Source organism: Ictalurus furcatus, chromosome 19 (assembly GCF_023375685.1).
Source record: "Ictalurus furcatus strain D&B chromosome 19, Billie_1.0, whole genome shotgun sequence".
Lineage (NCBI taxonomy): Eukaryota > Metazoa > Chordata > Actinopteri > Siluriformes > Ictaluridae > Ictalurus > Ictalurus furcatus.
The window spans coordinates 16,096,704-16,118,426 of NC_071273.1; the positions used below are offsets into that span (position 1 = coordinate 16,096,704).

The 21,723-nt window shown below is 38.3% G+C and overlaps 4 protein-coding genes across 4 annotated transcripts in view; 2 read left to right on the forward strand and 2 right to left on the reverse strand.

The window, feature by feature from the left end:
* Positions 1 to 1,377: 1,377 nt before the first annotated feature.
* bik (BCL2 interacting killer) lies at positions 1,378 to 4,830 on the forward strand. The gene is made up of 6 exons (XM_053650681.1): positions 1,378 to 1,460; positions 1,557 to 1,585; positions 3,531 to 3,633; positions 3,808 to 3,945; positions 4,074 to 4,188; positions 4,408 to 4,830. The coding sequence occupies exons 3-6, from the start codon at positions 3,539 to 3,541 to the stop codon at positions 4,507 to 4,509; spliced, it is 450 nt and encodes a 149-aa protein (XP_053506656.1). The 5' UTR covers positions 1,378 to 1,460; positions 1,557 to 1,585; positions 3,531 to 3,538; the 3' UTR covers positions 4,510 to 4,830.
* Positions 4,807 to 9,429, reverse strand: mcat (malonyl CoA:ACP acyltransferase (mitochondrial)). Its single transcript, XM_053650680.1, has 4 exons — positions 8,237 to 9,429; positions 5,911 to 5,998; positions 5,602 to 5,819; positions 4,807 to 5,497 (listed from the first exon to the last, which is right to left on the reverse strand). The coding sequence occupies exons 1-4, from the start codon at positions 8,648 to 8,650 to the stop codon at positions 5,084 to 5,086; spliced, it is 1,134 nt and encodes a 377-aa protein (XP_053506655.1). The 5' UTR covers positions 8,651 to 9,429; the 3' UTR covers positions 4,807 to 5,083.
* On the forward strand, positions 8,684 to 14,273 carry LOC128623572 (polyadenylate-binding protein 1A-like). Its single transcript, XM_053650682.1, has 5 exons — positions 8,684 to 8,691; positions 9,685 to 9,802; positions 9,892 to 10,032; positions 10,627 to 10,721; positions 10,880 to 14,273. The coding sequence occupies exons 2-5, from the start codon at positions 9,796 to 9,798 to the stop codon at positions 11,063 to 11,065; spliced, it is 429 nt and encodes a 142-aa protein (XP_053506657.1). The 5' UTR covers positions 8,684 to 8,691; positions 9,685 to 9,795; the 3' UTR covers positions 11,066 to 14,273.
* Positions 14,274 to 17,085: 2,812 nt separating this feature from the next.
* The window catches only part of rap1b (RAP1B, member of RAS oncogene family), a 51,908-nt gene continuing 47,270 nt past the window's right edge, over positions 17,086 to 21,723 (reverse strand). Inside the window, exons 6-8 of the mRNA XM_053649925.1 lie at positions 21,561 to 21,704; positions 18,063 to 18,178; positions 17,086 to 17,826 (exon numbers count right to left, since the gene is read on the reverse strand). Coding sequence (XP_053505900.1) covers positions 18,092 to 18,178; positions 21,561 to 21,704 — 231 coding nt within the window. The 3' untranslated portion in view covers positions 17,086 to 17,826; positions 18,063 to 18,091. The remainder of the gene's footprint in view (positions 17,827 to 18,062; positions 18,179 to 21,560; positions 21,705 to 21,723) is intronic.

The following is a 21,723-nucleotide window of genomic DNA, read 5'->3' on the forward strand; positions in this document are numbered from 1 at the left end:
TAACAAGAAACCAGAAACTGCTCTCGACTGTCCCATGATGAAAAATTAACTGATTGTTTCAAACCACTGACACTGGGGACTCCTTACATTTACAGCATTTGGCAGACACCCTTATATTTATGTCATTTATACAACTGAGCAGTTGAGGGGAGCAAGGAACTAGTGGTGGCAGCTTGGTGATGCTGGGATTTGAACTCATGAGCCTCCAGACAGAAGTCCAATATCTTAACCACTGAGCTACCACCACCTCCTCTGTTGAACATAACCTTCATCATATCAATGAAATCCATCTATTTTAGCCTTAGATTATGTGGAGTGTCTGCCATACACATCCCTGTGAATGAGTTGTTAATACAGAAATGGTAACGTATTAGAATGAGAGCATTAATATGAGCCTGTAATTTGAACTTCCGTCAGTGTTAATCAGTGGTATAATATATTGGTTTGACGTTTGAAATTGGATTGAGCAACTATTCAAAAGTGTCAAGTTAAAATGCTGGTGTAGTGTCGGTTTAATTGGTAAATCAGTATTGCCATGCTGGTTACCTACCAAAACCTTGTGGTCGAACATCCGTGGTCTTGCTGATTGCCTGCAGCAGAGCAGGTGACCCTCTCTCATGGGAAGAGGACAGATGGTTTATTGTCTTCAGCACGACATAAACATAACACAAAATCATGCTTTGTTTTTCTGTACCTAGAAGTTCAGTGCAGGTGAATAGGTTCAGGAAACACAAGCTGCTGGCTCTCCAATGCAAAAAAACTCAAACAGTGTAGCTGTAAAACCCTAAAAACCAACTAGGCTACGATGGCAGAAATTCAAAATATAAAATAGTTATTGAGAATCAAACAAACTTTGAAAGTTTCTTTTACTTATAAAGCATATATATATATATATATATATATATATATATATATATATATATATATATATATATATATATATATATATATATATAAAAGCACTAAGCACTCAACATTTCTTTGGATGGGTTATGGTTCTTGCTTTCTAAAGCTTTTTTCTATGTGGAAACCTAATGACTGTTTAGGAAAGCTTTTTTTTTTATCTAAAAGTGTATGTTGAACATTCTATAGTCAGTTCAGACATTTTCTCTAAATATATTGGAACAATTATGTTGCATGTTTTATCATCAACCGGAATGTGAGATGGAAGGGTTGATGTTTCGAGATGAATGTGAGATGAAGAGTTAGTGCCTGCTTTGCTAAACAGAAACTGTCCAGACTTTGGCTTTACTGGAAGGACAGATAAGCATGAGTCAGGAATGCACTGTGTTTGTTTATGTACGTCAGGAGAAGTTCACAGCGAGGACACAGAGAGTGTCCTCTAGTGGATGCAGTTCAAAATGACTGCATGTCCCTCCAGGAAGAAAAACACCTAAAGGTGTGGCTTTATCATTGTTGAGACACACACCTGTAACCGAAAGCCATTAAAGGACGCTGCTGTAAGTGACTCCGTAAATATTAACTTTTTTTGTGAAATATGTTAAAATGAATATAAAAGTTTCACTTCCATTTTGTAATGGATACTTGTGTTACAGGGCGGCGTCCATTTTAATCTACAATTGAGGTACGTGTTTATGTTGTTTCTGCCTTTGTAACCTGTTCTTTGTCAGACAAGACAAACATGGCTGCTGTCACACATCCATTTAAAACATTCTATTCATAAAATGAATGTTTAATATGAGGCTGGAATAACATTTCTGTGTTTAATTTGAAGCTGGAATACCAATATAAAGTTTTGAATACTGTTTGAAGATTTTTAAAATGGTCTTTGTTTAGTGTTTACAGCAGCTTGTGTAGGTAAACAATTAAATCGAACAGAAAACCGATTCCAGTTGTAAATTACGGTGTGTATGGGACAAGGCATATTTTGACAATTTTCACATTACTCTATTAGGTGGAAAAAACAACATGTATTGTACAAATGTGTTTATTTCATTTGCTCAGCTCTGAGCAGTTTGGCTGATTTGCATGTATATTTGCATTAATCTTTTATCTAGGAACACACACGAACAATGGGGTTGCATAAACATAATTCCTCAATGCATTTACACTCACTGAACACTTTATTAGGAATACTATACTAATACTGTGTTGGGCCTCCCCTTGCGCTCAAAACAGCCTCAGTTCTTCGTGGCATGGAATCTACAAGATGTTGGAAAAATTCCTTTATGATTCTGGTCCATGTTGACATGATTGCATCATGCAGTTCCTGTAGATTTTTCATCTGCATTTTCAAGCTGTGAATCCCAAAGGTGTTCTATTGGATTCAGAGTCGGTGACTGTGAAGGCCACTGAAGAACACTGACCTCATCGTCATGTTTATGAAACTTTTTTGAGACGACGTTTGCTTTGTGACATGGTGCATTATTATACTGGAATTAGCCATTAGAAGATGGTAAATTGTGCCCATTAAGGGATGCACATGGTCAGCAACAATACCTAAATAGTATGTGGCATTCAGGCTATGATTGATTTGGTATTAATGGGTCAAAATGTGCCAAGAAAATATTCCCTACACCATTACACCAACTCCACCAGCCTGGACTGTTGACACAAGGCAGGTTTGATCCATGGATTTATGCCGTTGGTGCTAAAATTCTGACCCTAACATCAGCCGCAGCAGAAATCGAGATTCATCAGACCCGGCTGTCTCAAGATTTGATGTGTTGTGCATTCTGGGATGCTTTTCCACTCACTACAATTGAGTGGTTAACTTGGTTATTGTAGCCTTTCTGTCAGCTCAAACCAGTCTGGCCATTCTCTGTTGACCTCTTAATTGCACCATTCTGATTAAACTCTTGTGACTGTTGTGCGTGAAAATTCCAAGAAAACAGCACTTATACTCAATACTCAAACCAGCCCGTCTGGCACCAACAATCACGTCAAAGTCAAAATGACCAAGATCACATTTGTTCCTCATTCTAATGGAGTGATGAGATAATTGCATGAATAAGTAGGTTTACATGTGTTCCTAATAAACAACTCAGTGAGTGTATATTGCCTAGAACTATAAATTAACAGAATTTTATTGTTTTTTTAAATGTAGAGTTTTGTATTGGTTCCACTTCCTCATCATTCCGTTCTCATGTAGACAGACTATATCTGACTATTTATAAATGGTGTATTTCTGATCTGTTATGACACAGCATGAAAAGTTATTTATCGGAAAAGGGAAAGTAATAATAATAACAACAGTTAATAAGGTGTGGAAGGGGAACCTTCAGTGGATGAGCTCATCTTTTCACTCTCCACTAGCAACACAATGGAACACACCCAGTATGCTGATGAGTCATGTGACTGTGTTTACATGGCAGTACGAGTTCGCTGAAAGCCATAAAAAAGGCAACCACAAAGGGCACAGTAAAACACAACATGGCTCTTAATCAAATAACCACTTAAAGCAGGTTAAAAAGAAAACAAGGGAAAGTTATTGAACTGAGATGTAGATGTAGGATACATGCATTATGTTAAAATACAAATAAAATAGAAAATATTCTCTTTTTGTTCAGAATACAAAATGGTGGAACAAGCACTAGAAGCGAGCAGTGCCATTTCCCCTCAGGCTGGACCTGGCGAGGTGGAAAACCACATTCTCTCTGATATCAACATGAGGTAGGGGGAAAAAACACATTTCTCCAAATTCATGTATAAGCTTTTACACAGTTATTCCAACATGATAATATTGTGCTTTCTTTAATTCAACAGATGCATTATCTTAGTGAGCAGATTATTGTGTAGATTGAAATTACACCCTTATTATGATTTTTTAAAAAATGTTTGTTCTAGGAGAGCTACTCAACTGATTGGCCGTCAACTGGCTCAGATCGGAGATGAACTGAACAGCAGGTGGAGGGAGAAGCTCCCACAGCAACGACACCTAGACTGGCAGGTTTATCCAAACATATTGATCTGGAGAGTCAATAGGTAAGTGACATTTTTTTAGACATACATTACCTAGTGAGGAAAGAGAAACACAAAGCAAGATATTTGTGGTGCATCTGTTGAGAAGAAAAATAAGACAATATATTTCTTGTGTTAAATATGTCATACAGGAGGCTTATTGGCATCCTTCAATGGTCCAAGTTCATGCCGATGATAAGAGGATCCAGGCTGGTTCCAGAGCTGCACACACAAGCTTTCCAAGCAACTATGAAGTGGATCGACTGGGTAAAAAAATTATTATTTATTATTTTAGAGAATAATAATGGGATAAGGCAGAATGTATAGTCTAAAGTCAATGTACTGCACATGAATTTCAAATATGACATCTTAAGAAAATAAGTTCCATCTAGACCATAGATAGGATACCTAAGAATGAGTGCAAGACTCCATCATCAACTTTTTGCTGATTTGTAAATACTGGAATTTTATTTTCTCTTCACCCAGGTAAAGCCACACTTTCCTGATTGGTCCTGCAAGACAAAATGTTTTCTAGTTTCTGCTGCCCTGCTGGTAGCTGTAACTGTCTTTACTGCAACCAAGATTTAAGCCACCATCCAGAAAAGGGCCAAGAGCGGGTCTTTGGCGGGTCTTCGAGTGGGTCAAGAAGGATTTGTGTTCATTTTTTATAATAATTTTATATGATTGTTTTCTACCTGACTGCAACTTGAGTGCTGGTTCACACGATATTTGTAAGTTGTTTGATGCCGTTGTTGGTTTACAGTAAGGTCTGTTGCTGGTTAATTGGGCCATATTCATTCTCTTACCTCTTCCTCTAAAAAAAAAATTGCTATACTATTATAGGAAGCTGGACTTTCAATTTGATGTTTTCACCTTAATGCAAATAATAATAAAAGCTGTTGGATGGAACAGTCACTGTTTTTTTTTTATCATCATTTGGAAAACAGGACGTAAAACAATGTCTTGCCATTTATTCTTGTTGTTCTCCAAGTTAAACATTTCACACCATTTTGCCACAAATGCAGAACCATCAAATTTAATGTCATAATGTAATCTGATAAGACTACAAGAAGTGTAACTAGCTAGCAGTAGGAGCTCGAGTATCATATCTCGTTAAGACAGTGTGATAATTTGGAAAAATACAGACACTGCCAAACGTTTCTCAATCGTCTTGTGGCAATGCCACGTCAACGTGTGTGTAGTTCTTAAATGCCTTCATGTTGCACTTCTGCAGCGTAGCACCCAGTTGTCTCCCAGGTCCCACCTCATAAGTGTTAGGAAACCCCTGGCCCCGAGTCCGCTCATATATCTCATGCAACGTCTGCTCCCACTTCACCGGTGACACCAGCTGCTTGGCCAGCTGCCGCTGCACGTGTTTTTCTTGCATGTAACGCTTCCCATCGACGTTGGAGTGGACAGCAACCTCAGGCCGGCGCACCTCTATCTGGAGCAGCACGTCGCGCAGAGGCTGCACAGCCGGCTCCATCAACTCAGTGTGGAAAGCCCCGCTTACTGGCAGCAGCCTCGTCCGAGCAAATTGCAGCTGCTTCGAGTTTTTCTGGAGGAAGTCCAGCGCCTGGGGAAAGCAGGAACAGTCAGTTGTGTGGTAGACACTTGAATCCTATTGCATTGTAATGCTCCATCTAAAGTTGTTCCAGCTCATAAAGGACTAGCTCTTACCGCAAGATGTCCAGCGATAACCCTCCCATCTGGAAACAGGTAATTTGCGATGGAGCAAACAGGATTCTGTATACCCAGAGACAGACAGTGCTCTCTAGCTTGAAGGCAGGCGTATTTGTAATTGGTTTGAGGTCTACCGATTACAGATAACATTCCACTTGGGGTGGCATCAGAGGCTTTCTGCATGGCTTCTGCCCTAACTTTCACTGCAAAAAGGGCTACACAAAATTTATGCAGGTCAGATTTACATTTAACATTAAGATTTTACTTTCCTGGATCTAGAGAATAAACAAGCATATGGTGTCTTACCTTCAGCAAAGTCCATCGCACCAGAGAATACCAAAGCAGCAAACTCCCCAACACTGAAACCAGCAGCAGCAACACAGTTCTCTATCGCCTGAGGAAGGACAGACGTGGTTACACCTGACTGCCATTTTCTCTGTCTGTATTCAGATAAACCCAACCTCCTCAGAAAAGACTGACTAGTGGCCTAATTCATACTCCCAAGATTTCCACCAATTCAACAGTGAACTTCATCCAAAATCACATCATTTTATTCTAGCAGTTCATTCTATATTTCATTTGAATATTTTCCACCAAAAGCTCATTAATTCTTGATCTGATAGAGAAAATGCAATACTTTTATTAGCTGTGCCAATGGTGTATTTACATTGCACCTTGCTCTAACATTAAGTCAAATGTTTTTGACTGCTTTAAACTCTTAAAACTATACGCCTCTGGTATAGTACACAGTATGCATTACTGAGTAGAAATGCACATCATTTCAAACACAGTCTTCATCAATTTATAGATCACAGGTTCCCAAACCGCAAGCACCCCGTGTCCTGCACGTTTTAAGTCTTTTCCCTGCTCTTAAACACACACCTCGACATGGTGAATTAGCTGATGATTCAGGCATGTTGTGAGCAGGGGAAACACTAAACAGTACAGGACAGAGTGTACTCAAGCATGAAGGTTAGGAACCTGTGTCATCAATGTAAAGTAGGGGAGGGTGGATCGATCCTGAAGTATCTGATGTTGTATCGAAAGAATCAATTCTCACATAAAAATATCGATAGTAGCGTGTTTTTCCCCCAGTGATTTTAATTATTTAGCATGAAATTTAATGTTTAAAATAAGCTTTGAAACTAATAATACACCGCTCCTTCCCATCTCGCATGCACAGCACACGTTGCTCCGCCTCCCCTACTCTGCTGTGTTTTGTTGCTGCTATCACGTGACTCAGCTGCACCAAGCAAGTGCAAACCAAGCACTTCACAAGAGCAGACACTTTTGGCTGCACGTGAGTGAGAGATATTAAATTATGTTTCATTATTATTTTATTGCTTCTGAACACAAACCTCAGACTGAAGAAAATGAAAATTTAAGTTTTAAAACATTCGTTGTTCTCCAGTAATAATTTTGCGCAAATTTCATGTTTGCAAATTCAGTTCTGTGAAATAGTTTTCCTTATTTTCCATTATTATGATTCAATCATTTAAGATCAGTTCAATGTGATTTTTGCTTACTCGTGGTCTTATTAAGTTTTTGGGTTTCTGTCCATGATTATGTTTTTTGTCTTATGTTTTCCTTAACTAGCCTTAGGTATGCTGCTTGTACGTACAGCTGAGTATAAAAGACAACTGTATCCCACTTATGTTTGGACTAAGATTGAGACTATGAAACGCTGTAGTTCCCAGGGTGTCTCTGTGTGCATAATAAACCATCTCTTTGACTATACCCTGGCTCTTGGTCTCCTGATGCTCCAAACATCTTACTTCTGCTGAAGCTGAAGCATTTTAATCATCCAGAAAAGACTTACATCAGTTCATTACAGTAATAAAAATATTTTTATTTTTGCTTAAAAAGTGCTTAAAATCTGTCTTGGTTTTAACATACACATGACTTTACACAGGCACATTGAGAGCACAAATCACAAAATGTTTTCGTGGTCATGAAAATGTATTCAGATTTAGCATATTAACGATGCATTCACCTCATACATCATGGCACACTGCTCTCCCCTACAGGAAAGTACATGTAAGTTCAAGTGCATGCTTTTAAAAGTAGGAAGTATCGGTATCGGTGATACTGGCACAGTATTTACTTAGTAAATTTTGCAGTATCGCCCGCCCCTAATGTAAAGTACCCGGATGTCATACTACTATTACGTATTCCAGAGGGGCGTGGCTTGTTATGTTTCAGTCGGGTGGTGAGCAAAAGCACGTGATTATTACACATTATGTGTGGCTTACTTTATACAGACGAGAAATTTGGATAACTATCAGAACATAATAATAATAATAATAATAATAATAATAATAATAATAATAATAATAAACGTTTTAGCTCTCAGCACTCTTTATAAAAGGTTCTAGTTAAAGTTCAAAGTTTATATGAAAATAATTCCAGACTTCCTTAAAGTGCCCCTGCAATCAAAACCGGCCATTCAGTGCTTTTTGTACCTGTCCCTTTGTTTTTGGAGATATTCTCGCTGTATTTTGTAGTCCGTCACTTCCGGGAAATGAACGTAAACTAAGAGAATAATAGACTACTATGATTTCAGACGCACGGAGGCCAGGTGTGGCAAATATAACAGTTCATTTTGGCTACAGCGGTGTGTTTGAACACTTACAGCAGGGTTTTCATTATTCAGTCTTTCCACAGCAGCTAAAGAAGTGACGAACACCGCGGGTTGGCAATGCACAGTCTTCATCAGATCCTCCTCGGGTCCGTTTAAGCACAGTGAGAGAAGGTCATAGCCCAGCACTTTCTCAGCCACAGTAAACATGTCCTTCACGGTGCTGTACTTGAGCAATCCTCTGCCCATGCCCACAAACTGACTGCCCTGCCCGGGGAACAGCAGCACGGACACTTCACCTGGGGGTTTCCTCACCCTCTGTCTCTCCTCCACCGGCTTCTCTTCTGGAGTTTGCTCCGGTTTCTGAACATGATCACTGAGTGTCCTGCAGTGAAGAACAGCAGCCTTGCTGCAGAAACACCGGACTGCTGCTGCCCTCCTACAGTTAACTAGAGCCTTCAAACTCATGTCAGCACGCCTGGTACATCAGATAAACGTCATCTCTGGAGGTTATCTTTCCTTTAAATTTTATTCTCTTAGCAAGAAATCAAGCGTCCTAATTTATTAAGAAAAAGAAAGAAATGCTATATTTTAATGCATACTGTAAACTAGAGATAAGTACTTGTGCCTAAAAGTATAATTTTTGGATTATTTACACGCCATGTGTCTGATTTGTCTTATTCTATAGTAAGCAGCGTGCACTAAACACCACATATAGCGCCCTCTTCTGGCCTGGAGCTGCTTCCTGTTCTTAGCTTAACCGTGTTGAGCGTTAATATTTATTCCTAATAAAATTATACCTGGATTAATTTTGTATGATGTTAGGTCAAACCAGTAACTTCACCCAGTTTGCAAAACTTAAATCAAAAATAAAATAAAAAATAAGCGTTGTGTGTGGATGATGTGAAGCGTATAAACCTGCATACTGTCGCCCCCTATTGGTCAAATTATAATATTTACAGCTTAGTAAAAAAAACATTGTTGATGCAAGTATTTTACAAGAATACAAGAAAACCCCACACGCTCAGACTGGCTCTATGGTTTGCATTTCCAAGTTCATTGCCTCTATGATTCAGATTCAGGATCCCGTTGGCTCTATGATCGGGATTCAGAGACTCACTTTCTTTGTGATTCAGATTCAGAGACTCACTTTCTTTGTGATTCAGAGACTCATTTCTTTGTGATTCAGATTCAGAGACTCACTGACTGTATAATACAGATTCAGATGCTCGTTTGCTCTATGATTCAGATTCAAAGATTCACTGGTTCTGTGATTCAGAGATTCACTTACTCTATGATACAGAGTCAGAATCTCACTGGCTCTCACACAGTATCAAAAGATTGCTGGATGCTATCTCACTGTCTCGACAGCTTAACAGAAATTAACTTTAACTTCACTGTTAAGAAGATGTATTAACTTTGTTCCATTAGCTGAGCAAGCTTTGGAGACGCTTACCTTTGACATCTTTATGGGATGACCCATGCTCATTATGTAGTCCCAGAGGGACCCATCCCTGAGGAATCGGTGTGGCAAATACAGTACTTTTATCAGGAACTTGGACAAGTCCATCGACAACATAGACATTTATGACACCTTCTCCAACTTTGGAAAGATGCAAGGTTTGAGCTCTGTGCTACTTGAATCTAAATAGCATGTGTGTAGCATGTCTTTATTCACCCTTGTTGACATAAATTCTGTATATTGACAGATGTGCCTCTCCTGAAGGTGGTGTGGGATGAAAATAGATCTAAACGACACAGTTATGTGTACTTTCAGACTCCCGAGGCCATGGAGAAATCCATCAAGAAGCTGAATGGCATGCTGCTGAAAGCCACAGTGTGTAAGCCAGGTGCATATTACTTCGATTTACCAGCTGGTTAGGGTTCTATTGAATGTTGACCTTTTGGTTTTTTGGTTTGTGTCAGTCAACATGACGTTGTCATTTTGGTGCCTATCCAATGTACGTTATACATAATACAAGAACATTATAAACACAACAGAATCGTTGGATACATTAAAGCAGCCAACAATCTGTGATACAGTATGATTCTGTATGGTGCAAACAGTTAGAAATTAACAGGAAAAATACAGCAACTCCTGTATTGAGACTGATAGGCTCAGAGGCCACACCTACTTCATTTTTGACCCTAATAATAGTGTCTCAGTTGTGTTATAGGATTATTGCACACCTTAAATCCTGTCAGGAAAGTGAGGCAGAGCCAGATTCCCACCCCGAAGGCTTCACCACTGTCTATAGCAAAAACCTGAATGACTACAAGCTGTTCTGTGAGAGAATCTAATACAGAGAGTTTGAGTAATACACATGATCTCTAAGCCACCAATAAAATCCTAAGTCTTAGACATTTTCACATGAATTCTAGTGTTTGGGACAGAACCTAATGTTCTACACTCATCCTCTCATGTGTGTTTGTGTGTGTTCCAGGTCCTGTAGTGAATACTCAGGTCGTGACCAGTGAAAATGGAAAGTCCAAGGGCATTGGCTATGCACATCTTGTGAGCCAGGAGTACACACCGAGGGTGAGTATGCAATTTAGCCAAGCTTACTAGTGTACAAGTTCATCGGCAGAATGAACTTTGTGGAAAAATTCCTTATGGCAGATAAAACCCTGCTCTGTGTGTGTGTGTGTGAGAGAGAGAGAGAGAGAGAGAGTGAGTAAGTGTACACTTGTATTCAGGCTGTAGGTGAGATGAATGAGAAGGAGCTCAACACGGAGCAGGTGTATGTGGACCAAGCTCAGAAGAAAGAAGGGAGACAGACCAAACTCAAACACAAGTTCAAGCAGATGTACACATACACAGTGGATGTTGACTTTGCATTCTTTTCTGTAGTGTGTGAACCTGTATGTGGAGCACCTGTGTAAAGTGTCATTGCATCATCAGTGCAAATGTCATTTACAACTACTAATAATCTTATTCATTTTCTAATAACCTGTGTCCACATCCCCTTACTGGTGTACTACACTGAACCAGTGTGTACATAGACTGTGTAATGGGGTAGGTTGATTTTCAACTACTGTATTTTTCAGGTATTGTTAACTTGTCATTGCCATAAAAAAAAACACTATGGGAAGCTACAAAGCAAGTGCGTGACGCTAACAAAATACTGTACACTCAGTGCTAGTTTTTCCTGATGGTTAGCCCTGCTAGCGTATTTATCTGCTAGGTGATAATGTTGAATGGCCACTTCAGGGGTTCATGTGCTTCTTGTCTTCAGCGATAGCCATGAAGGCCACGAGAGAACTGAACAACAGGAAGGTGTTGTACACCGATCATCCATAACATTAAAACCACCTGCCTAAAATGGTGTAGGTTCCCCTTGTGCCATCAAAACGGCTCTGACCTGTATAGGCATGGACTCCACAAGACCTCTGAAAAAGTGCTGTGTGGTATTTGGCACCAAGACATTACCAGCAGATCCTTTAAGTCATGTAAGTTGCAAGGTGGGGCCTCCATGGATCGGACTTGTTTGTCCAGCACATCCCACAGATGTTCGATTGGATTGAGATCTGGGGAATTTGGAGGCCAAGTCAACACCTTAAACTCTTTGTCATGTTCCTCAAACCATTCCTGAACAAGTTTTGGAGGCGCTATCATTAACTTCAAGTACTGGCTGTTCACTTGCTGCCTAATATATCCCACCCCTTGACAGGTGTCACTGTAACAAGATAATCAATGTTATTCACGTCACCTGTCAGGGGTTTTAATGTTATGGCTGATAACATGGGTACACACTAAAATGATTCTAAAGCCTTTAATTCCCATGTCATCAGCTTCCAGCTAGAGTCAACTTTCTTCTCTTAAGCCAGCAGTCACCAACCCTGTTACTGGAGATGTACCTGGAGATGTACTAATCATTGCCTCAAGAAGCGCTTAATCAACTAAAACATGTGTTATATTTTGGTTGGCTGCAGGAAGGGTACAATGGGTAGAATTAAGTGTACAGTGGGTAGAATTAAAGGCACAATAGGTAGAATGAAACCTGTGATGATGTCCGAGCTGCTGTTATATTAAAATTAATCAACACCTTCTGACCAAAACTAACATGACAATATTCAAAATATTGTACAGTGAACGTCTGATGATATTCCGCACTCTTTTCTTTAGGGATGCACTGGTCTGATGCTGAGAGATGTACATCACATTTTAGCTAATACATTTGAAAAATTTACAAACAAAATTCCGATATTCCTTGACTTCAACCCCAAAATGATAAAATCCCCTGACTTTCCATGACTGGAATATACTTTATTAACTTTCCATAACATTCCAGAAATTCCATGACCCGTGGGAACCCTGTAATAATTACATAGGGTTGTGCTTCAGACAATGTTTGAGAGATAAGTAAGCAACAACAGAAGAATTTATGTTTCCTTAAAACTGATGTTAATCACAAAGTAATGTCATGGAATCAGTTTGTTTCTGTTAAAGACATTAATTGGTAATTGGGTGTGTTAACATTATACTGTGGCCAGGCAGAATCTCCTGCTTTGATTGCTAAGGACTTTATCAAGAAAAAGGAATTCTCTTTAAGTAAAATGTAACTTCTGGAATAGAAAATGGTTTGAGATACAGGTGATAGTTTCAGTATGATCCACTTAATTATCCCTGAAACAGACAGAAGCAGATCCAAGTCATGTATTGTACTGGGAGATATGGCCAAATGTTTGTGGACACCAGACTATCATATCTGTATGTGGTTCTTCCCCAAACCATTGCTACAAGGTTGGAATCGCACATTTCCTGTTCCAGAATGACAGTGCCCCTGTGCACAAAGCGAGCTCCATGAACATATGGTTTGTCAAGGTTGGAGTGGAAGAACACTGTGACTGTGTCCTGCAGTCAAACACAACAGATGTGCCAGAATATTTTAGGAGTTTGATGACCTCCTTGTGAATAGCTTTCCCAGAAGAACGTATACTATTGTATACTCAGCAAAAAATAGAAACGTCCTCTCACATTCAACTGCTTTTATTTCCAGCAAATTTCTTAACATGTGTAAATCATTGTATTAACATAAAAAAGATTCAACAACTGAGACATAAACTGAACAGGTTTCACAGACATTTGAGGAACAGAAATTCCTGTAGCACTGTCTTAGTCGTCTTACGTTACAGACATGGCAGTTTATTGCTCTGGCCACGTCTGCAGTCCTCATGCCTCCCTGCAGCAGGCCTATGGCATGTTCACGCAGGTGAGCAGGAACCCTAGGCTAGTCAGTAGAAAGGTCTCTCTAGTGTCCTAACTTATTGTAACTGTGACCTTAATTGCCTTCCGCCTGTAAACTGTTAGTGTCTTAAGGACTGTTCCACAGGTGCATGTGCAATAATTGTTCATTGTTCACTGAAGCATGAAAAACATTGTTTAAACCCTTTCCAATAAAGATCTATAAAGATTATTTGGATTTTACAAAATTATCTTTAAAATACAGTCTCCTGAAAAAGGGATGTTTGTTTTTTTTTTTTTTGCTGAGTATATATATAAATGTTTATAACATGGTCTGTCTGAATACTTGATTCTGATTGGCTGGAAGGTGTGTGTTCAAACTGTATGACGCACAGGTCGTTCCAGTCAGTTTAATTACCGTTATAACTGAATGTGCTGCCTATAAACAACTGCAACCATAGTAAAATACAGGTTCATACAATAGTTACACCCTCAGCTTCATTATTAGTAGAGACACGGCACAGACGCACGTAAGTCACACACACAATGTCTCTCTCTCAAATGTTTTATAATTGATTATAATTCATTCAAATAAATGTAATCTTATCACACTATTGTGTCTCTGTGTATGATTCAGAGCGGGCAGAATTCTAGATCTAATGACCAGTACAGAAAATAATGAACAAAAAATTAAGCATTACTTTTATCCTTTAAGTCAAATTTTGCACTGCAAACATCAATGACAGCTTTAACTTGTCAATGCTGGCAAGTGACCATGATATAAGTGAGAATCCACGGCTAGGTGTGCATTACACGATTTTAACACTCTGCATCGTAGTGTACCTAGCTGTGGATTATCTATTACGTATTAAACAAAAACAGAGCAATACACACTTGAGAAATCTTAAAAGGTTCTTAGCTTTAAGAAAATGATACTCCCTGCTACACGGAACTTATATAGGTTCCTCCAAAGAGACACACCAAACAAAGCTTAATGGTTCTAGATCATATTATTTATATATATATATATATATATATATATATATATATATATATATATATATATATATATATATATATATATATATATATATATACACACATATATATATATATATATATACACACATACATATACACACACACACACACACATACATACATATATACACGCACACACACACAAACTCCATATAAATATATTTTTAAAGATCACTAAAAGCTGAGAAAATATAATTACCTCTGTAGAAATTCCATACATCTGACTGCTCTGTGAACTGACCTCATGATTTTTGTGCTCCTATATCCACAGAAAGTACCCCGATTATGTACCCTGCCCCAGTGAAATGTGAACTCTCAGGTCATTCATGGCTAGAACATCATTAGTGTAAAGCTAGCTAGCTAACCAATAAATCCTGCTACAGGATGACTGTCGTTATCCACAACTGTTCTCGCCTTCCTGTTACTTTCATTGGTTTATCTATTCAGAGAAGCCTGTAATACCACTTTAACATCTATTGCATTTCTTTTTCCTCAGAATATATGATTATGTATTAAGCTAAATCATAAATTTATGTTCAATAAGTCAGACTGTTATTCATGCATGAAGTAGCACTAACAACAATCTGAGTTGAACTACCTTCATGCTTAAGTGGCCTTAATAGGCAAATATTGGGAATGTTCATGCACACAGCAAATTATAGTGAAGAAGCCATCGCTGTGAAGAACCCACTACATTACTTCTTCATTAAAACACTTAAATTTCTTAGTTCTTTAATGAACTCAAGTCATTTTCATGTTCATGCATATCTAGAAACATAATCTTAAAACAAATATCATTAGAGCAAATGTTAAACTGATTTTATTGACAGAAGAACTGTGAAACAATACACAATCAAGTGGCAGAACTGGCTTCTTGCGAGCCCTTGCATGGCAATCCAATTTATTGAACTACAGATGCTCGATTATACAAAATTGCACCACTTCTATTAAGGCTTTTAAGTTTACATTTTGCCACCCATCCACCCACCCTCTTCCCAAACTCCACTGTTATTCAATGTTTCATTTCAAATACTGCCGCTCTCTCACAGATTCATCCTAACAGAGGTTTGTTTGTTTTATTTTAAACAGAATTCCAACAAGACATTTGTTGACAGAATCAGCAGAACAGAACCTCAAATGTTAGCCTTCATCACTGGTTCAGGATTGCTTAATAGTTGTTGTTTTTTTTTTTTAAATTTATCATCATGTTACTGAGTGAACCTCCATAATGCATGCATAAAGCATCCATGGTGCACATTATAGTATACCGAGTCGAAAAACATGAATTTTAATGCTGGGAAAGACACAGACGTTTCCTGCAGACTAAAAGAAATGTCCGCACAGTTCATCCAAATCTCATGAATGCTTTATGGATGCCTCATTACAATATGGTCTTTTTAAGAAAATTTTTTTTTTTTTCAATTATAGTTCCCTTTTCTCCCCGCTCAGAAACATAGCATCCCCACCCCAACATTCACTACAGTAATTCCCACAGGAACGCAGACAGAAAAAACAGTTCAAACCAAGTTTTACAAAAGTGAAACAGTCACTAACAGGCAAGTTTTTTTTTTGTTTTTTTTATCTGTACTGACAGGAACCAACATGATCAGTTGCATTCGCAGGCAAGAGGGAGGTCAGGGATGAATTACATTTAGAGATCATCAGTAAACGCAGTGCAGACACTGAAATTACTGGACTTTATATTTTTTATTTTTATTAATTATAAACTCAATTCACGATAAAGCCCATTTTTATAAATTATAACAGTACTTATAAATCCTTCTAAGTTGGTAATGATGCCTTGTAAGCATTTGTATAAACTCTAATAACGCCCAATAAAGCTCTAATAATGTTCTGTAAGTACTTCCTTGAGAATTATAATACCATGTGGTGTTCCGCACAACCTTTTTAACTAGTAACGACCTGTGAATAACTAATTCATTAACAATTATAAAAACATATAAACATTTAAAAAAATGCCATTACTCAGTGCTTCAATAAATTGAATGTTAAATTATTCCTCATAAGTTGTAAGACAGTTAAAAAAAAAGTTGTTAATAAATGTTACAGTTACTTTAAATATTCAGAGAATCTTTAGTTATAAAGTTTGTGCAGTACAACACATGGCATTATAAAGAATAGCGGCACTTGCATTACGACATGTTTAGAAGTTATCAAGAAATTATTTATTGCACATTATTAGAGCTTTATAAAGCATTGTTAGTGTTTATAAAAAAAAGGCTTACAAGAAATCATTATCATCTTACAATGAACTAAAAACACAGTTATAATAATTTATGAATATGGGCTTCAGAGAAAGTGTTACCCTTGATTCTTTAAAATACACTTCCTGTAGCAGTTAAGGGGAATTCTGTGAAAGGGATTGGACAGTTTATATTCTATCAACGAGACATCACATGATGCGAAACTGATTTATTACATTTCACACTTTGAAGGTGAAGCATGAATGTCCCTTTCGACAGTGCCCCCTTGTGAGCACCCCAAACTGTACAAATGTCTCTGTAAACAAGACAAGAAACCTGGTATGAGAAATGGATTACATTTTTTTTGTTTTTTTTACTTGGATTAACCTGGAAAGGGAAAAAAAAAAAAAAAAAAAAAAAAAAAAAAGATCTAAATACATATTTGAAGGCATTTGAGGCTAAGAACAACATAATAGTGACAGAAATCATTATATTTTTTAATTTTTACACATACATGTATCCACAGGTTTTTCCTAAAGATAAAACTCATCAATAGTTCATGTGATATACCATTTTGGCAGAGCAAAAACTTTTAAAAAGAGAAAATGCAGGAAGGAGGAAAATTAGGATGAAAAAACCAAAACAAAACAAAAAAAATGTTACAAAAAGACAAAATCTACAGAAAGAAATGCACAGAAATCAAGGAGCAAAGTTAGCTGTACGAAATGGACTATATAGGTGTCTTTGGACTTCCTCTCATCTCTGGCTAAAATAGTGGTGCTTATAAATATCGCATCATTGTAATTGCCATGGCAACGTGCACAGTCAGGTTCAACACACGCTCCTTACTTTTCCAACGGTGGCTGACTCCGTTAGCAATAACACTGTGTGTAGGCTCTGCATTTTTAAAATTCTTTTAGGACTTTATTCATGTATCCACACAATTATTGGTCTATTTTAGTTGCATACAGTTAGAATATATATTTATATATTTATAAGTAAAAATCTTTCTTGCAACTCTGGAAAGTGTTGATGGTTATCTATGTGCAAAAAATATTATACTGTAGCCTTGAATCTGTCGGTTGTTTTTTTTTTTTGTTGATTTTTTTGTTTGTTTTTAAAGGGGCATCACCACACAGGAAAGTCCATTCGATGTTAGGTTTTAGTAACGTCGGAATGCTGGCACTGCTGACAGACACAGCAGCAAATCAGACCTAGAGACAGAGGAGGAAAAGGAAAGGAGGAAAAAGAGAGAAAGTGCAAACAGACAGCACAAACAGAAAAACACATCCGAGAATTAAAGTATAATCAGACCTAAGCCTTTACATATCCTAATCGTGTGTATTCTCTTGATTACTGGGTTTATTTTAACGATCCACAGGCAGAACTGATCCTGAATCGGGCATGAATTCACACACCCACTCAGTACAATCTGTTCTCTAGTTCTCACCTGGCTCAGAGCAACAGAACAGCTGTGTATTAGAGCAGCTGACAGTTGGACTTTTTGCGTGCCTTCCCAGGTACCGGGGTTTTCCTGTTGATTTGCCGGACCAGGTCATAGAAGATCTACAAAAGCAGAGAGCACAGGCCATTACGCCACAAACACTTAAACTGGATTCATTTTGCACTCATTTCACATTTACTATTCGGTAACAGCATTAGTATTCACCCCTAGCTCTGTGGACAGAAATGTCTTCTTGATAGAAGAAGGCAGAGGAGAATGGCCAGACTGGTTTAAGCTGATAGGTAACTAAAATAACCGCTTGTTGCAATCATGTTGAGCAGAAAAGCAACTCGGAACACACAACATGTCAAACCTTGAGGTGAATGAGCTACAACAGCAACTGACCACACTTCTTTCCATCCAAGAACAGGAAACTCGGACTACAGTGCACAGAAGCTCACTGAAACTGGACAGTTGAAGATTGGAAGTAGACCAGGTTATATTTCCTTCAATAAAGCCCAGCTTTGTGAAGTTACCCAGTCTATGGCTGTCCTGTGAACAGCTTCTCTCATCTGAGCTGTGGATCTCTGCAGCCCCTTCAGAGTTACCCTGGGCATTTTGGCTTCTTCTCTGACTAATCCCCTCTCTACCCAGTCATTGACTTTTGATGAACAGTGTTTTAATTTAATGGTGCGGGGGGTGTTTTTTTCCTAATAACTAAACCTTTTCCAGAACTTTTTCCCGCCCTCGTTTTGGTAGCTCCTTCATCTTCATGCCACTCTTTTAGGTATGTTCTCTAACAAACTCTGGGATCTTCCAGAATGCGACACTGCACACTGGTGAACTTCTTTCAATTAATTATGTGTTGAGCAACTAATTCTGATGGCAAATGATTGCACTAATTTAAGGGTTTCCACAGTAACAGGGTGAATACTTGTACAATCACAACTTTTTATGATGTTTTATTTATAAATAATTTTTAGACCTGCAACAACTAATCAATAATAATTGATTTTGAAAATCGTGGTCAACGAATCTCATTATCGATTAATTAATCTGTGTGCGGCACGGGGTATATTTACTCGTTATGTTACTCCCGTTCCGAAAACACGCATCGGAGAGTAAATACTAAAGTCGTGTCCCAAATGACGTACTCTACACTTACCCTATTCACTGTGTACTCTACCGTCTAGTGTAGAAATTTTAGAAAGGTAAGATCGTCTCAAATAGAACACTAGCGGGTTTGTTTCACTTTTTTACTGCTAGCTTTAGCAGATACGCAGAGTCACCGACAATTACTTTCTTCAGTTTACTGTTTATGGCAATGTTACCTTTTATAAAAGGTAATGCATAAATACTATTATATAATATAAACTTATATTTTAGTTTATATTATATACAAGTATTTATGCATTATTTTTATGGATGCACAAAAAGCACTGAATTAAACTACAGTCCTAAATGAATAATATATATTCTGGTGTGGGTGGGTGTGTGTGTATTGGGTTCTTTTCAGCCTTATATAATTGGACAAACAGTTGTGTAAAGTTTTAGTCTGAAGTTTATATTTGTAACTCAGTTTGTGGATTTTATTTTAAATAAACGAAAAAAATGGTACTGAAAGTTACCCCCCCATCCGATTAATTGAAAAAGTAATTGGCAAACTAATCGATTAGGAAAATAATCGTTAGTTGCAGCCCTAATAATTTTGCAAATATATAATTCATGGGCTTTTCAGTAATTTTAAGCTGAACACCATTTCAGATCACCACAAACGAAGGTGCAGTGGTAGCTTAGCTGTTAGTACTCTGGACCACTGATCAGAAGCCACCAAGAGTTCACTGTTGGCCCTTGAGCAAAACCCTTAACCCCTCAGTTCTTAACCCTTAATCTTCTCAGTACAGTTCCAAGTCGCTTTGGACAAAAAAAAAAATATATATATATATATATATTTTTTAAAGTGATCGAATGCCAAATGAATAAATGTAGCTTCGAAACGTCTTTCAGTTCACATTTACAACGCAACATCTCCTAAATCTTTATCCCTCCAGCCCTGCAGTGGAGTGCAAGTGAACGAGCAGCATCAGAGAAGTCTGCCATTGTCACGAGACTGAATTTGCTCAGACAGTGTGACTGGCATGACCAGGTGACCAAAATGCATACACTCACAGTAAAGAGAAATCATCCACTCAGTAATGCAGCTGCTGCAAATATTTCGCTCCAAGTCATCCATTTTAAAAAAATATTCTTTGTAAATAAAATGTTAGTTTTCTACAGAAAGAAATGAATATGTTGGCACAATTATATTTTTGTATAATTGTGAGAGAGCGAGAGAGAGAGAGAGCACAAGAGAGAGACCGACTGTCAACCTGAACACCAGACTTAAGCGTTTGGAGATGTCCTGCCCAAACACACCTCATTCAATTCACCAGCTAATTACCAGTTTTAGTAAGTCTGTGTAAATGAAAAAAAGTGACTAATCCTTGCTGAACATCTGCCATCCTGGGCCTCAGTTGTGCACCTCTGGCTTAAGAGACTAAATGATGATAACACACCACCAGAGAAAAGCACAGAGAGGTGTTTTCAGTTGATCATGGCCAAAGAAATACTTTAGCAGTTTGGTGCAAATTCTCAGGCTGGGGAAAAGGTACACATCGCCTTTCTACTTCTAATTAAAAAGCAGCCTGGCTGAAAGTCTTACAGACTTTGATTGATGGCTCTGCATTCCTAAGACAGCAAGTGGCTCAGAATAAGACCTCACTGCAGTCATGATTGAGATGTAGCTTTACTGAATTGGTGTCTGGATTTCAATTCTGAAAAGCGACAGGTGACTTTTTTTTTTTTTTTTTTTTTTTTTTTTTTTTTAATGCTGCTGCTTTGACGAGAATAAATGAAGCTCACAGTACAGATGCCAAAACTGATTATAGATGATTTCTTTCAGCCAACACCATGAAGCGTAAAACCTACTCCAGGGCAATGTTGGGATTTCTTATCATCTAGTACTGGAAATGAAGGCTACCAGCATCTGACTGATCAGACAAAATGAAGGCTTCATGCTGACAGAACACAAAACAGCACTATGCTGTCGAGTCAGCAGCAGCAGAGCCAGGGCCCTCGTGCACAGAGCTTCCTCTGTGTTCGTGTGCTGCAGCTGACTGCCTGACATGGTGGCTGTGTGACTATGGATACATCAAGTGATGGCACAGGTCGACCCTCAACACCATCAGCTGATCAGCAGAACATGGGACACTCCAGCACAAGGATTTTATTTGGTTGATCTAACATCTACTATTATCTATCATTTATTCAAAAGTATATCAAAAGTAAAACAGAGCTTGTTTAGTGGGTGTGCTGCATTGTTCAGACTAATTCTAAAGCAACAGATATAGATAAACTTTTCAGTAGACATGGCAAAGGACAGACGTGTTTCTCCACCGTGTTGTTTATACTCTGCTTGTCAGAGGCAGGTTAAAATGTGCTAATTGAAAAGAGCACAAGGCTCACCTCATTGACGTTAATCTTGGACTTTGCGGAGGACTCGAGGAAGGCACAGCTGTTCCACTGGCGGGCCAGGTTCTGTCCCTGCTCCTTTCCCACCACTCTCTCATCCTCCAGATCACACTTATTCCCCACCAGGATCATCGGCACCTGCAGGAAAGTGGTGGTT